The following is a 16,918-nucleotide window of genomic DNA, read 5'->3' on the forward strand; positions in this document are numbered from 1 at the left end:
ATATCCGTAAAGAAGTTTTTGTTGTCGATTTATTTTCCCCCGAAAAAGGCAGCGTGAGAACAAAAATCCGTAAGTTGGCGCGCCGGGGACTTTAGCAGCATCGCGCCCGTTGCCCTCCTGCCCGCGCCGCCCCGCGCGGCACTCTTGTTTCTCCGCGATTCAACAGCTTGCATACCAAGCGGAGCCCCGCACAGGGGGGGTTGGGGCGCACCGGCAGGCTGGCCCTGCCAGCTGCCGCTCCTGGCACTGCCCAAGGTTCGCCGATCGCTAATTCCTCGTTGTTGTCGTCGCGCGCAACCGCGACGCGGGTTTCGCGCCCAGTTCCACGCCCGTGCTTGGCAGCGAAGCGGGCACCGGCTCGCCGCGCCGTCCGCGCTCCGTCCGCATCGCAAAGAGCGATCGCGCTTTCCACCGATGCGTCGATTGCGCCCGCGCCGCGTTGTAATCCACTCGTCGACTTAGGAGCGACTCCCGACAATTAAGAGACGACTAATTTTTTTAAAGCTTCCCGATTTCATCTCGTTATCGACCCCGGCTCGAGCGCTCATCAAGGCAGCAGCAGCCACGAAGTAACGCGCTGCGTGCGTAAACGAAAGCGGAGCTCCGGAAATGTTTTCTCTAAGCATGCAGGCTACCATGAAGCTCTGTGGCTCGTCTGTAGCGAAAGCTGCGCTCTCCTTTCGCTTTTATTTTCCACTGCGCGTGTGACGCCGCCGAGACGGACCCCTCCCTTGCCCACCCTGTGCTGCGGGTGTAAAAAAACTGCCTCTCCCCTCCCCTCGCCTCCTCGAACCTGAACCACTCATTGGCTGGCACCATGCCAGCCTGCGCTCTCCCCCTGCTTCCCCCCGTGCTCTCCCTCCCGCACTCCCCTCCGCCGACGTGACTTTGGGCTAATTAATGAGAGGAGAGTTAATTGCCCTGGCAAGCTGCCAGGACGCTATCTGATGTCCCCGGAGGCGCTGAGCGGCTAGAGCCGACGTACGCGAGCTGCGCTGCGCCGCGTTGCGCTGTGTAGCGCGAACGAGAGCGCCGGGCGCTTGCGAGAGCGCCCGGCGCTTGCGGGAGCCCAGCTACTCGCCCGGCCACTCGCCCGGCCGCTCGCCTGGGCCAGCGGCCGCTGCCTTTGCGCGTCCCCCAGTTGTCGGCGGCCCAAATACTGCCGTGGAGAGCGCCCGCCTGCTTGCGGCGCCTCGTTAGCACGCCGGCGGCCGCTCGCTATTTGCTCATTGGCGGTGGTGGCGGGTGCTGCGCAAACTTGGCTCGGGACACCTAGCAAGCGAACGTGCGGAACTTTGTCCCCTCTACGGCGCCCAGTGAGCGAGCGCACGCGAGCTGGCGCTGCTGTACGAAACGTCGTTCGCGCCAGCGAACGTTCGTTCCCACCGCTCCGTTCGTTATTGTTAGCGCTGCTCATTTAGCTCTCACTAGAGCGGTAATTTTTTACAAGCCAGGTCTCCTGTGCCGAGTGGGCGGTATGCTAATTTGCGTGTAGGGTCTGGCGTGCCGGTACGCTGATGGATGTGCATTTGCATAATGCATATTGTAAATAATGAATGGATGGCGGCCCCTGACAGATATGCAAATGGTCCGGTCGTTATGCAAAATCACTGCGGGCGGCCGGGGGTGGAGCCTGCCTAGGTCTGGGTGTGTGGCCGTCGGACACTCGCACCCCACCACCACCGTCACCACCACTGTCACTACTGCCACTGCCACCGTCACAGTCAACGGTCTCAATATGCAATCGGCCGCTCGGGCCTAATGTGCAAGAAAAGACAAAAAGAAAACCCACCAAAAAGGTTACTTTCCACCAGCATGTTCCCACGGATTTGCTTTTGATAGGTTTTTTATGTGGCAATGTTAGTACCTATTATTTGCCACATTAAACGTATGGTTTACGTGGTTTTCTTTCATATATTTCTGTGGAAGACGATACTTCCGTTCCATTCCTTGCTGAATCTGCTGTGCGTTCCCGTGCATGCCGATTCTACCCCACTTGGGCATGCGCACGCTGACCAGAAAAGTGTTTAAAATTACACAACTGGGTTTATACGCCTTGAAACGATGGTAGAGAACAGTGGGCAGTGTGCAAATGCACTCCGGTTACAATGAAAATATTTGTTAAACGTTGCTGTACCGTGAGAGTTCTCGGAGTAATTTTCCTCGCCGGGCTACCTGTTGCACCACGGGGTTATTCCTTCACTCTCGTTATTACACGCATTATTTGCACTGTTATTGCCCGCCGTTTAACATCTCTGAGTAAATACCACTTGGGTTTCATAAAATCAACCCCCTTCATGTTACACAAGCAAACACTTTGGACGTGTGTTTGACCGCGATGATTGTGGATTTACTCTGGAACTAGGTGTTTTTTTTCCTCCCGTTAAGTTGGACAAACTGCTGGAGTTTTTTTTTAACTGCTGTAATTGCCGCCGTGCTTGGGATTTACTCGGGCTGCTTGGCGCGACCCCGTGGTGACCTCATCCGTCCATCCGCGTGACCCCCGCGTGCGTGCGTGTGGCAGTGTGGCGGCGACAGAGGAGGAGGAGGAGCCGGGGGGAAGGCGCTGGGGAGCCGAGGACCCGTGTGGCGTCCAGGGACGCGCTCACAGAATGCCTGCAGGGCCAGCTCCGAGATGCGCATCGCAAGCTCTCACGTTGAGGTAGCTCGTCTGCTCGTTGGTTACCTGTACACGTGGCCTTCGCTAGGCGGGCACTGGCGTGGGCCCTGCACCACTCAATGTCCCTAAATTGAAAACTCATTTCTTTAGAACTGCTTTTTGTGTTTAGTTTGTTGGCCTTCCCCCACACGTCCGGTGAGCACGGTTGGCTATGTACGGTGCTAAAGAAGTTCAATATACAGGCAGTTCCCGGATTGATTATGGTAGGGTTAGGTTCCCCAGAACGATCCGTTCCTGAATTTTCCGTATGTTGGAAACCTGAAGAATATTCCCCCAAAATCAAGATGAAATCCAATAACTGGAAATAGTTGTGCCTCCCGTACCTGATTACTACTTCGTTTTCTCTCATTACTGTATCATATAGTACTGTAGCATACAGTATTGTATGATACAAAAGGAAAATAATGACATAACGAGATAAAAAAATCCATTTACTTTACGAGGTAAATGGTCGACGCGGTATTCATCTGCAACCTCACTGCGCTGCACTATTTGCGGTTACGTAACCAACGCAAACATTTCCGCATGTTGAATTTTTTACACGATTTATTGGAGCATTTCCGTAAAGTCGGATTTCCGTAAGTTAGGTCTTCTGCAACCCGGAAACTGCCTGTACATACCTCCGTACGTCCCTGTGGCCCACCCAAGTTCACTCCCCTTAGCGGTGTGATCACCGTTATGGTGGCCCACCACACGACAGCTCTACTGACACCCCGGTCCGAGAGGAGCTGGAGTGGAGACTGCCGGTGCAGCGTTTGTCACAGTGCCTTTGAGTTACCTGCGCCGATTGTCGACAAGTCCTTGTCCCTCTCCGTGTCTCGGGCATTTGTGTCCAATTCATAAAGTTCTACCGCTCACAGAACGCTTAGCTGGTGCCACCGAAAGGCTGGATTTTATTCCAGCCTACCGACTGTGATTAAAATTGTGTTCTCAAGCGTAGTAACATTTAAACATTTTATTTCCCGCACCTCCGATTAGCACGGACATTTGTCAATGCTGGATATCTGTGAAAAAGAGCTTCATAGCCCATTGCATTCATCCAGTCTAATTAAATATTCTGATTCTGACGTACGGTGCGGAAGAAGTACAACATATATTTACTTGAGATGGAACATCTCATATGCACGGGTGTTCGGGATGTCCATTGACGCGTACAGAGCAAACACGCAATGACACGCATACACACGTGGTAAATATATAAGTTATGCATGGTTTTGGTTAATCATCTCAGGCTGAGCACTAAAAAAGTAACGGGAAAATTGGTTCTGTACTTAATTTAGCTCAAATTCCAGTATGTGGCAAATATTCTTCTCTGTAGGAACAGTTGGTGTGAAAGTGCTTCTCCCTACTGTGCGGACCAGAGGTCGCTTGAAGGGATCTCAGGAATAGTTATGTGATATTCGCTGTTTCTCTAACACGGTGGGGGTGGGTGAGGGGGGATGCGCTGCTCTGCGAGAGATCCGAATGGACTCTGCCTCGTAATGTGACACTGATAGCGCAATTTGGATGCATTTGGGGAAAAAGACAGAAAGCTCATGTCCTGTGACTCGTGCAAGCGCCTGTGTAATGTTTTGCTCTCGCTGGAGCCACCAGGGCCTTAATCGGAATGAGTGGAGAGTGAAAGTGACTGTTAATGTTTTGCAAAGTTGATGGCAGTGATTTAGTTTGCTGTTGTAAATAAACTTGTAAATAAAGCGGCGACATGGTCACGCGCATTGACGGAAATATAGCAGACTTACGTCGGCATCGGAATAATAAAATCATGCTTTGTGTGAGTAAAGGAACGCAGCCGCCATGGCGATGGCCCGCAGACAACAAATAACAATCACTTCTAGCGCTGTAATTGGCGTAAGTTTAAAATATTCGGCAAGGGAGGGATCTCTCTGCACGCATGCGTGTATGTGTGTGTTCACAGTCACCGTATGGGGAGTGGTCGTCTAGTGGTTAGAGGGCCCTGCACTACGAACCCGGTGACCCGGGTTCGATTCCCACTCACAGCCAACACCAGTGACGATTATCTGAACCGGTCCTGGGCCTCTCCTAGGTCGACTCAGCTTCAATTGAGTACCTGCTGCGGTGTGTAAATATATCACCACTGGGGAGACAAAGGCGGTCAGGCTTGGTGCTGGTCACCTACCCCTTCGTGTGCTGTGCCGGCCTTTACAGATGCTCGCTAATAGAATTTTCCCCAAAAGTCTGTTAAGGCTACATGGGGGATCTTTGTCTTTGTCACGGTCACCGTGAAAATACACGTGTGTGCATTCACGGTCACTGTGACAGCAGCCAGTGGCCTGCATACGAAATGCAAATCAAAATACACCCATATCACATGTAACAATTCTTACATTCACGTGTAAGTGGCTGTATTAAGCACAGTAAATTGTAGCGGTGGCGGCGCTGGCAGTGCACTACCCTGTGAACCGCGTGAGCTCAGTGTGGTTCTCGACCACGGCCGACTCGTGGTATCTGCATCCCACCCCTCGCCACACAACTCTTCACCAATCCGCACTGCTCTGTGACCTGCACGGTGAAGTATGGTCAAACGGGCATTCGTTCAGCCGCGGTTTTGACAAAGGGTGTTTAAGTCGGCGTGCGAGTGCGAGCGTCTGTAATTCTGCGTATCATATTGTTTAAAAGGCCAGCAGCTGAGAAGCCTATTTCTTTCGAGCCTGCTCTGTCAGAATGAATCCCGATTGTTTTGCTTGGAACACACGGTGCGGCAAAATATATCAACTCGGTTGTCGCCCACGAGCAAAGAGCTGCTCCGTGCCTCGTTTGGGCCTGGGGGGGATTGAAACTTCTCTGTGCCCGGATGCGTGTTGAAGACGGACGCTGGGGAAGAGCGATTTCATTTTTCAAATTTGATGCCGACAGTGGCCCACTGACCCCTGACAGTGGCCCACCGACCCCTGACAGTGGCCCACCGACTCCTAACAGCGGCCCCCTAACGGTGGCACACCGACCACTGACAGTGGCACACCGACTCCTGACAGTGGCACACCGACCCCTGACAGTGGCACACCGACCACTGACTGTAGCACACCGACCACTGACGGTGGCACACCGACCCCTGACAGTGGCACACCGACTCCTGACAGTGGCACACCGACCCCTGACAGTGGCACACCGACCACTGACTGTGGCACACCGACCACTGACTGTAGCACACCGACCACTGACAGTGGCACACCGACCCCTGACAGTGGCACACCGACCACTGACTGTGGCACACCGACCACTGACTGTGGCACACCGACCACTGACTGTGGCACACCGACCACTGACAGTGGCACACCGACCACTGACTGTGGCACACCGACCACTGACAGTGGCACACCGACCACTGACGGTGGCACACCGACCACTGACGGTGGCACACCGACCACTGACGGTGGCACACCGACCACTTACTGTGGCACACCGACCACTGACAGTGGCACACCGACCACTGACTGACGGCACACCGACCACTGACAGTGGCACACCGACCACTGACAGTGGCACACCGACCACTGACAGTGGCACACCGACCACTGACAGTGGCACACCGACCACTGACAGTGGCACACCGACCACTGACTGTGGCACACCGACCACTGACGGTGGCACACCGACCACTGACGGTGGCACACCGACCACTGACGGTGGCACACCGACCACTGACTGTGGCACACCGACCACTGACGGTGGCACACCGACCCCTGACAGTGGCACACCGACCACTGACTGACGGCACACCGATCACTGACAGTGGCACACCGACCACTGACAGTGGCACACCGACCACTGACGGTGGGACACCGACCACTGACGGTGGCACACCGACCACTGACGGTGGCACACCGACCACTGACGGTGGGACACCGACCACTGACGGTGGCACACCGACCACTGACGGTGGCACACCGACCACTGACGGTGGCACACCGACCACTGACGGTGGCACACCGACCACTGACGGTGGCACACCGACCCCTGACGGTGGCACACCGACCACTGACGGTGGCACACCGACCACTGACGGTGGCACACCGACCACTGACGGTCGCACACCGACCACTGACGGTCGCACACCGACCACTGACGGTGGCACACCGACCACTGACGGTGGCACACCGACCACTGACGGTGGGACACCGACCACTGACGGTGGCACACCGACCACTGACGGTGGCACACCGACCACTGACGGTGGGACACCGACCACTGACGTTGGCACACCGACCACTGACGGTGGGACACCGACCACTGACGGTGGCACACCGACCACTGACGGTGGCACACCGACCACTGACGGTGGCACACCGACCACTGACGGTGGCACACCGACCCCTGACGGTGGCACACCGACCACTGACGGTGGCACACCGACCACTGACGGTGGCACACCGACCACTGACGGTGGCACACCGACCACTGACGGTCGCACACCGACCACTGACGGTGGCACACCGACCACTGACGGTGGCACACCGATCACTGACAGTGGCACACCGACCACTGACTGGCACACCGACCACTGACTGTTGTACACTCATCCCCTACCACGGCAGTAGCATTCTGAGCTCCAGCAGTAGCAGACTGAGCTTAACATTGACACGCTGAGCTCAACAACAGCACGCTAACAGTGGAACACTGATCCTTGACAATGGTGCATTACGTATCCTCAACAGCACACTGACTCTCAACAGTAGCACAATGAGTTTCATAGTGGCCCACTAAGGATTAATACTAGCACACGGCCTTGGTGATGGCATGCTGACCCTTGATATTGGCACACTGAGATCTCTCCATATATTCTGTCTAGTACAGTGTCTTTTCCCAAATCTATATATTGCAACACCATTATATCTGCTTGCTTAAAAATCCACATTGCACATTGCTACTCTATGGGAATTTACCTACTTTTGAAAGTCCTTTAGATATACGCCACACACAATAGAACACGGCTATATATTCTACACATGCACAAACACACGGTCAAATGCTGCATCCATACGGGACTCTGGATTTAAAATGTTATGTTACTTAAATTACTTGACATCCCTTTGTCAATCCACTACTGGATGAATGCCTCCTCATGCTGCTCCAGTCACGGGGGTTGTTTGACCATGCTTCACCACACTGGTCAATGCAGGATGGTGAAGGGCGGTTGCCCACGGCTGTTTCAGACATCATTCACCACCAACGTTAGCCGTGGCTGGGAATCAAATTCAAGTTCAGGTCACCGGGGTTCGTACCGCAGCGCTGTGCCACTGTTCCCCTCTCACGCCCTCTGCGTGTGCCGTTTTGTGGGAATCCCCCCTGCAGCGAAAAGCTTCAATATGTAAAGGTGCCTGTGACGCAGTGGCTGCCGCAACCCTCGCCTCTGTGGCCAAGCCTGGCGTGCTTTTTGTGTGGTTGAAAGCCTCTTAAGCCGCCTAATAACGTGAGGCACCGCCGCTGCCTACAGACGGATGGGCGATTGGGAAATTGGCCACATATGGCCTGTGGTCACAGCACTCTCCTCCATTCAGTGGCGGCGGTGGGCCTGCTAAGCGCGTCGTCATAACTATAAAATACCGGGCCGGGGCCTCGCCGTTGTGTTTGTTGACGCTGGCTAATGCGACACGCGATATTTATGATATTGGAAGTAAGTGGGGCAGATTAGCCATAATGTATGCGTGTTGCATGGCAGTCTCACTGTAACTGGCCTGTGGAGAATAATTAGGACGGACAGATGCTTGCCATTGTTCTATGCCAGACAGACACAAATGTCTGGAGACTCGAGCAGGCCATGGCTTTTTTGGTATGTGAATAAGAAAAGGCTATAAACCCCCGGGGGAGAGAAATGCATTTTATTCGTAATCGCGATCAGCTCTTTGTAACAACGAGGGCATTGATGACTGCCGATGCACGACGCCGGTTGGCGGTTATTCCATGATAGTCGACAAAGCCTGGCTCTCCAAATCTGTCCGTTCGGCCTTCTGGGCCTGATTCATGCAAAGTCTGGATTCCGCCTAATTCACGTGTTGGCTTACCTCCCGTTTTGCTTTGTGCAATGGGGAGAGCTCCATTCCGAAAGCATCTCTGCAACCAATCGCTAGGTTGGGGGAGAGTGGATGGACTGAGTCAACCAATCAGGCTCTGTCCATCTCACAAACGAACACCTGCACGCACTCGCACATGCTCATATCTGTGTATCTTGCTTTGCCCTTTGCTAAGATGCAGCATGTAGCATGGGGGTCGGCAACCTGCTGCTCCGGAGCCGCATGTGGCTCTTTAAGGGCTGCTTCGTGACGTCGTTTATTATGGACCACTGTCTCGTATTCACATTGTTGCTCTTTTACCAAATTCGAAAAAAATGGCTCTGCTTATTATTTTGGTTGCTGACCCCTGATGTAGTACAAAGCAAAATATGACTTAGCCCTACTTAAAATCATGATGATGATGAAGACAATGTTAAATATGATGATACTCAAGATTATAATGATGATGATAATAATGGAAAATTATGATAGTGGTGACAATGATGATTGTACATGAAACTTGTGATGGTCATCATAAATTAAGTTAATTATGATAAATTATGATGATGATGGGAATGATAACACTGCTGTAAATGTTGATAAGCCACCAAGCCACAGTCCACCAACCATACAACAGACCCTATCCTGCAGCGATCCGAGAGCCCTTACCTTCAACATGCACATCACAGCAGGTGCCCGATTGAAGCCGAGTCACCCTCGGGAAGACCCAGAGCAAGCCAGGAATCAAACTTAGGTCTCCTGCCAGTTCGCATCGCATTGCACGGACGACTTTACAACTAATGTCCTAAAGTTGATTTACAAAGAGATGTTACTTAATTATTCGTTGATATTAATACAAATCAAAAGAACTGGTCAAAGACAGTGATTAAATTATGAGGTTGCAACGACAGTATGCGTCGAAAGACAACAGCTTCGAGATCGTTTGTCAAATTTACATTGTTTAACAAGGAACTATCGCGGGGGGAGAGGGGGGGACAAGGATAGCCTCATGAAAAAGAGTCACCTGGGACAAAGTGCGAACAGTCAAAGGCTGCTAGCCCTTTGGCTGTAAGCATTTAAATAACTTTGATCGTTTACAGTTCCTTGTCAATCCACTGCTGAATGAAAGCCTACTAAGGGCCCATCACTCCTGGCGGACGCTCGTCAGAGGAAGTTGATGAACAGAAGGTGGGAGTGCATGTCACTCGCCACTGATGTTAGCGATGGCTGGGATTTGAACTCGGGTCACTGGTTTATAGCGCAGTGCTACTTCCCAGCTAACCTTGCTTCTAAGCCACGATTGATTCTGCACGATGGCAGAAAGTTTCCGATCTTTTGCAGAAACGTTTTGTCATCGTTGGCTCCTCCCTAACCCTGCCATAACCCCTCGGTAACACCTTCCCACTTTTGGTCTCAATTATGCCACGATCAGGGGTGGATTGCGTACAATTTGTTTACAGAATTAGATTGTGTGTGAATTCCAAAATACGTTTTTGCCCCCTCATAAAAAGTGACAGGATAACGATGAAGCCAGCCCCAGTAGTTCTCATCTCTGCACCCACCGCACCGTCACATTAGTTTCTTTACGTCGAGTGTTTTTTTACTCTCAGTCCGTGCTTATTTTGTTTTGGTTCTCCTTGCCGTATTTTAAATTATTATTTGCCATATTGGTGACCCAGGTCACGACTTGCATATGTACTGTTGAACTTCTTTCGCACTGTACGTAACCAATCGCGCTCATCGGAGGTGCAAAATATGAGACTGTCAGGTGCCTTGCATTCCCGCCTGATTAAAATGAAGTAAACTAAACTCTGTTCACTCATGGCAGCTCTGATAACATTTTCAGACCGTTGTCCAGCAGATTAATTTGAGCAAAGCATTCAGTGAAGGTGGAGTGAACCTATTAATTAAGCCCAGAGGCTTGGACGATTCATTATATTTTAGTACATCCTGCGCAGAGCTTGTTAGGGTTAATTAATAGCTTCGCAGATGCTGAGCCTGCGACATTTAATACTTCACAAAACTGCCAAGTAATAAAACTACTGAAATATTAAAATAATAAATAGCATAACATAGATTCTACCGAGATTGCTTAACATTGTATCTATATTATTAAATTAAACATTTTCACCACTTTGGAATTTTCTCAAATTTGTACGTTATTATTTTTTCACCATTTGTTAAAGCCAGCTTCTTGAGGTTTTTCTCAATCCAAGCCGGTTTCTTGACATCCACAGCACCCCCCCACCAACTACTGGCTACCACTGTGGCGAGATGTTAACTACCTCACCTGGTATACAGGAGGTTGTGGGTTCGATCCCGACCCCGACGCCTGTATATTTGGAGTTGGCATGTTCTCCCCGTGGTCACGTGGATTTTAGTCCGGGTCCTCCGGTTTTTTCCTTCACATTTACATTCATATGTTTCCAGTATTTGGCTGCTATAAATTACCACATGAATAACCGCTTTGTTGAGCTATCATCTGTGGCCAGGTTGCACCTGAAAAAGAGCCGTGTAGCTCAGTGTGCCTTCCCTGGTAAAATGAAGATTGTTTAGTTTAACATCCCCTTGCCCTCAAAACCCAGTGCCCTCAGCTGGTGGTCAATGTTTCTAACCTGAAGGGTGACCTTTGCCCTTGAGATGAACACAGGAGGAATTATGACTGTGCTCCTCGTGGGACCAGAGTGTAGTAGTTGGTAGTAGTCCAAGTCTTATTTGTTTTTTCCAAGAGAACCTCACCGAGTCTAACACCTCTTTTTTTCCAAACAAGCATCAGCTTCTTTGGGTTTTTCAGTAAAGTCAGGTAGATAGGTTCAAAGAAAATAACAAAAAATAACAAACAAACAAAAAACTACGACGTTTCGATTTCAACACAAGCGTTCGTCATCAGGAACGTTTATATTGCGATTGAAACGCCGTAGTTTTTGTTGGTTTCTTTGAACCTATCTACGTGACTTTACCGAAAGACCCAAAGAATATGAATTATTGCAGTCATGAAAGCTTTAAGTCAAGATTTAAGCATCAACTTGTTTGAAAAAATGTGTCTTGGGGAATGTTTCATGAAAGGAGACTGAAACGCCCATATCGCCATGCATGCCAATGGTTAACGCTCAAAGGACCACACAGATGGGTTTACAAACCCACATCTCAGTTTCTTCAGTGAAAGACAACCTGATGCCTCCTGACCGACGCCGGGCTAACTCTGTATGGCCTTGGCCTGGCTCGGTTGTACAGTGGAAAAGAGGTGTTACGGGTGTGCACTGCCACCATCACCAACCACCGCTTTCTCCCGTGTCCCTCCTGAGCAGGCGGCATCGGCGTCGGTGGGCGCGCGTGCCACGCCGCAGCGGTTCTACGCGGGCAATCTGCGTCACCAGTGTAGCCCAGTGACACCCTCCATCACCAGTGTAGCTCAGCGTCACCCTGCGTCACCAGTGTAGCCCAGTGACACCCTGCGTAGCCCAGCGTCACCCTGCGTCACCAGTGTAGCCCAGTGACACCCTGCGTCACCAGTGTAGCCCAGCGACACCCTGCGTCACCAGTGTAGCCCAGCGACACCCTGCGTCACCAGCGTAGCCCAGCAACACCCTGCGTCACCAGCGTAGCCCAGTGACACCCTGCGTCACCAGTGACACCCTGCATCACCAGCGTAGCCCAGTGACACCCTGCGTCACCAGTGTCACCCAGTGACACCCTGCGTCACCAGCGTAGCCCAGTGACACCCTGCGTTACCAGCGTAGCCCAGCGACACCCTGCGTCACCAGTGTAGCCCAGTGACACCCTGCGTCACCAGTGACACCCTGCGTAACCAGCGTAGCCCAGCAACACCCTGCGTCACCAGCGTAGCCCAGTGACACCCTGCGTCACCAGTGACACCCTGCGTCACCAGCGTAGCCCAGTGACACCCTGCGTCACCAGTGTCACCCAGTGACACCCTGCGTCACCAGCGTAGCCCAGTGACACCCTGCGTCACCAGCGTAGCCCAGCGACACCCTGCGTCACCAGCGTAGCCCAGTGACACCCTGCGTCACCAGTGTCATCCTGCGTCACCAGTGTAGCCCAGTGACACCCTGCATCACCAGCGTAGCCCATTGACACCCTGCGTCACCAGCGTAGCCCAGCGACACCCTGCGTCACCAGCGTCACCCTGCGTCACCAGTGTAGCCCAGTGACACCCTGCGTCACCAGTGTCACCCTGCATCACCAGCGTAACCCAGCGTCACCCTGCGTCACCAGCGTAGCCCAGTGACACCTTGCGTCACCAGTGTCACCCTGTGTCACCAGCGTAACCCAGCGTCACCCTGCGTCACCAGTGTAGCCCAGTGACACCCTGCGTCACCAGCGTAGCCCATTGACACCCTGCGTCACCAGCGTAGCCCAGCGACACCCTGCGTCACCAGTGTAGACCATTGACACCCTGCGTCACCAGCGTAGCCCAGTGACACCCTGCGTCACCAGTGTAGCCCAGTGACACCCTGCGTCACCAGCGTAGCCCAGTGACACCCTGCGTCACCAGCATAGCCCAGTGACACCCTGCATCACCAGCGTAGCCCAGTGACACCCTCCGTCACCAGCGTAGCCCAGTGTCACTCTGCATCACCAGCGTAGCCCAGACACCCTGCGTCACCAGCGTAGCCCAGTGACACCCTGCATCACCAGCGTAGCCCAGTGACACCCTGCGTCACCAGCGTAGCCCAGTGACACCCTGCGTCACCAGTGTAGCCCAGTGACACCCTGCGTCACCAGTGTAGCCCAGTGACACCCTGCATCACCAGTGTAGCCCAGTGACACCCTGCGTCACCAGTGTAGCCCAGTGACACCCTGCGTCACCAGCGTAGCCCAGTGACACCCTGCGTCACCAGTGTAGCCCAGTGACACCCTGCGTCACCAGTGTCACCCTGCGTCACCAGCGTAACCCAGCGTCACCCTGCGTCACCAGCGTAGCCCAGTGACACCCTGTGTCACCAGCGTCACCCTGCGTCACCAGCGTAGCCCAGTGACACCCTGCGTCACCAGCGTAGCCCAGTGACACCCTGCGTCACCAGTGTAGCCCAGTGACACCCTGCGTCACCAGTGTAGCCCAGTGACACCCTGCGTCACCAGTGTAGCCCAGTGACACCCTGCGTCACCAGTGTAGCCCAGTGACACCCTGCGTCACCAGCGTAGCCCAGTGACACCCTGCGTCACCAGTGTAGCCCAGTGACACCCTGCGTCACCAGTGTCACCCTGCGTCACCAGCGTAACCCAGCGTCACCCTGCGTCACCAGCGTAGCCCAGTGACACCCTGCGTCACCAGCGTCACCCTGCGTCACTAGTGTAGCCCAGTGACACCCTGCGTCACCAGCGTAGCCCAGTGACACCCTGTGTCACCAGCGTAGCCCAGTGACACCCTGCATCATCAGTGTAGCCCAGTGACACCCTGCATCACCAGTGACACCCTGTGTCACCAGTGTAGCCCAGTGACACCCTGCACTGGAAGTGGTGCACAAACACAATTAACAAAAAACTTTACACATTTGTCAATAACCTTAAGGAGATATATAATAGGTGATGTTTTGGGAAATGGCCCTTCTTCTGAACAGCGATGTGGGTATGCGTGTGTTATGGTTGCCCAATGTATCGGATGTAACCACAAAGGTTGTGTGCCTCTGTTATAATAATTATTACAATGACCCTGAAAGTGCAGAGATATCGAGTGTGCAGGCTGTGCTGCTGCACTGTCAGGGACCCAGGTGCCAGGCTATGAAGAAGGGGCGGAATTTGAATGGGGGATGGGGGGGGCAATTTCTTTCCTTGCACCAGGTCCATGCCAACCACACTACCAATGCTACAGCCCTGCTAGGCGTGCTGTTGCATTGGGCTGGCTGCTGGTGTTGACTGTCGCGCGGAACGAGCGTAGACGGCGGATTCAGACAAGAGTGACGCGTGCACCGTGCAGGCTGTGACGCGGAACATGAGCTTTGTGTGTGGCCGTGCGCTGCTGCTGCCTGCAGGTAGAGAGCCGGGATGAGAAGGCGCGCTCGCTGGAAGACACCATCGTGGAGCCTTACCGCGAGGTGGCGGCCAAGCAGCCCGACAGTGCGGCCCGCGTCCGGGAGCAGCCTCGTCGGAGCACGAACTCCGGCGCTTGCGGCCCAGGTGCGTGCGCCACTCCACCCCTCTTTACCCCACTCCCCACCAGCTCCGCACAGCAACACCGGGGGACGCGCGCATTGGTACGCGTGACAGGAGCTGGCGGCACGGGGAAATGTAAACGTTGGTTGGATGCAAGAGCGGTTGTGTGGCGGCGCAGCGGTAGAGCGAGCGTCTCGCGATTGAAAGGGTGCGAATTCAAATCTTGGTTGGAGGTTGGCTCACCCCATCATCTCTCTGGCATTGTAGAGAAGTCAACAGTGGTTGGCTCATGAAGGGACTCACTCCCACCATTGGAATCTGAAATTTTCACCACTGGCTCAGGCTTGTAATTATGAGTTGAACACCACCTCGTTTGAGCAGGTCACCACTTTTGAGTTGAAGGTGCTCTGCACCAACCCACACTAACCGGCGAGGTGTGGTGAAGCGTGGGAGTGAAGTACGGCCAAACAACCCCCTGATTGATACGGCATTGAGAGGCCTTCATCGAGATGTCGATTGACCAAAGGGTTGGATTTTTTATTTGTTATTGTCATTTAAAATTTGAGGTTCCAAATGGGAATCATTTGGATCCTTCACATCCATTCACAACGCATGCACGATTATTCATAAATGGGGTGTCCCGTCTACATGGAGGGGATGAGCATCATTCGCCTAGAAGACGGGGGGCCCTCTGTTGGCACCTGCGAGCCTACTGACCATAGGCATTCTTCCAGACGCCGAGTTGTTTGTGGAAAATTTGGAATGGTGGGTGTGGGTAGGTGGATAGGTTTGGGTGGTGGGCAGGGATGTGTCAGGACAGATAGCTTCATGGGCGTTGATTTTTGAAGCGTGGCAACGCCCTCCCCGGCCCCCACTCCACCTCCTGTGACAACATCACCTTGTGGAGGCTGCCCCCTTATGCAAGCCGACCCACCCACTCCCCCTCCCTCCCAACCAATCTCATTATGATATTAGATTTGTCAAAAGTGCTTTGGCCAATCCTGGCTGAGGCATGACCTTATTCCAATGCTCATGTGTGAGCTCCGGCAAAATCTCTTTGCAGCCAAAGGCATGTGATTTATAAATAGATGTTATTACTGATAAGGTTAGGATATTTGCAGTGTTGGAGCCTGCTGCAGGGAAAATGCATTTTTATTATTCATATATTTGAAAACTGTGCGAAGAAATGAGAGCCGGGACCCAGGAGCACAGGGCCCGGTGGCAGCGTGCAATCTCAGGCGAGTCCCGCGGACGGATGCAGAAGCCCCTCGCAATACATTTTTGGGAGTGATTTTGATCGGCCGTGACTGTGTGGCATCAGGAGGCGGTCCTGGCCCTGCTCCTTCCTGCTCCTTGTTGTGTGGGAAATAGTGCTCCCGGGAGATTTTGTGCAGAAAGCAATTAGTTTGAGACAAAAATAAATAACTTCCCAAAACCGTCGACCTGTAAGGTGACCTTTCATCCATTTTATTTCTTTTAAGCATTTTGCACAACGTCGCATTTCACGGCTCTGGAACGCTGACATTATCGCCGACTTTTAACGCATGAAGTGCAACTTTGCTGTTCAGCAGAGTGAAATGTTTACATCGCCTTTTCCATTCGCTAACCTCGACGGCGTTTATTGTAAATATATCACAATACGGAAAATATTGTCGTTTGCTCATGACGGTCATGACGACGCTGACGATTTTGTCGCCCCCGCAGCTGCAGAGTTTGTGAGAGCAAGCGTGGCAGCTTCGCCAGAGACCGATAGCGCTAGGCTCTGCTCAGCCGTGTCACGTCGCAGTGAGTAACGTCTTTAGCGCTACCCCTGCCCTCGCCATGCCACCTCCACCACCTCCCTCCTCCTATGTCATTGTGCCACCCTAAGCGCGCCCCTATTCCATATCTGCACCTTGCCGGGACGCATTGCTCCCAGCCCGCATTGCGCCACCGGGAGTGGTTCCCACCCATTCTGAGCCTTCTTATCACCATATACCTGGCCTTATTCTTGCTCCCCTCCTGAGCGAGCGCGTGTGGCATGTGTATTTCCTTTATGTGGTCCATGAAGAGCAGCTGTTAGAGATTAAGTTAGCCATTTGATTATTTCACCTGAGAAATTGCTGATGCCACCCCA

The 16,918-nt window shown here is 53.0% G+C and overlaps 1 protein-coding gene across 16 annotated transcripts in view; it reads left to right on the plus strand.

The window, feature by feature from the left end:
- The window catches only part of LOC133340310 (uncharacterized), an 81,288-nt gene that overhangs the window by 20,413 nt on the left and 43,957 nt on the right, over positions 1 to 16,918 (plus strand). For 14 of the 16 annotated variants that reach the window (XM_061548433.1, XM_061548430.1, XM_061548434.1 and 11 more), the window contains 3 exons: positions 2,525 to 2,662; positions 14,682 to 14,826; positions 16,507 to 16,587. In XM_061548433.1, the coding sequence (XP_061404417.1) occupies positions 2,525 to 2,662; positions 14,682 to 14,826; positions 16,507 to 16,587 (364 nt within the window). The remainder of the gene's footprint in view (positions 1 to 2,524; positions 2,663 to 14,681; positions 14,827 to 16,506; positions 16,588 to 16,918) is intronic. The other 2 variants (XM_061548436.1, XM_061548435.1) reach the window with 1 other exon arrangement.

The sequence above is a fragment of the Lethenteron reissneri genome, chromosome 9 (assembly GCF_015708825.2).
Source record: "Lethenteron reissneri isolate LAM-NWPU_2019-01 chromosome 9, ASM1570882v1, whole genome shotgun sequence".
In the NCBI taxonomy this organism is placed as follows: domain Eukaryota; kingdom Metazoa; phylum Chordata; class Hyperoartia; order Petromyzontiformes; family Petromyzontidae; genus Lethenteron; species Lethenteron reissneri.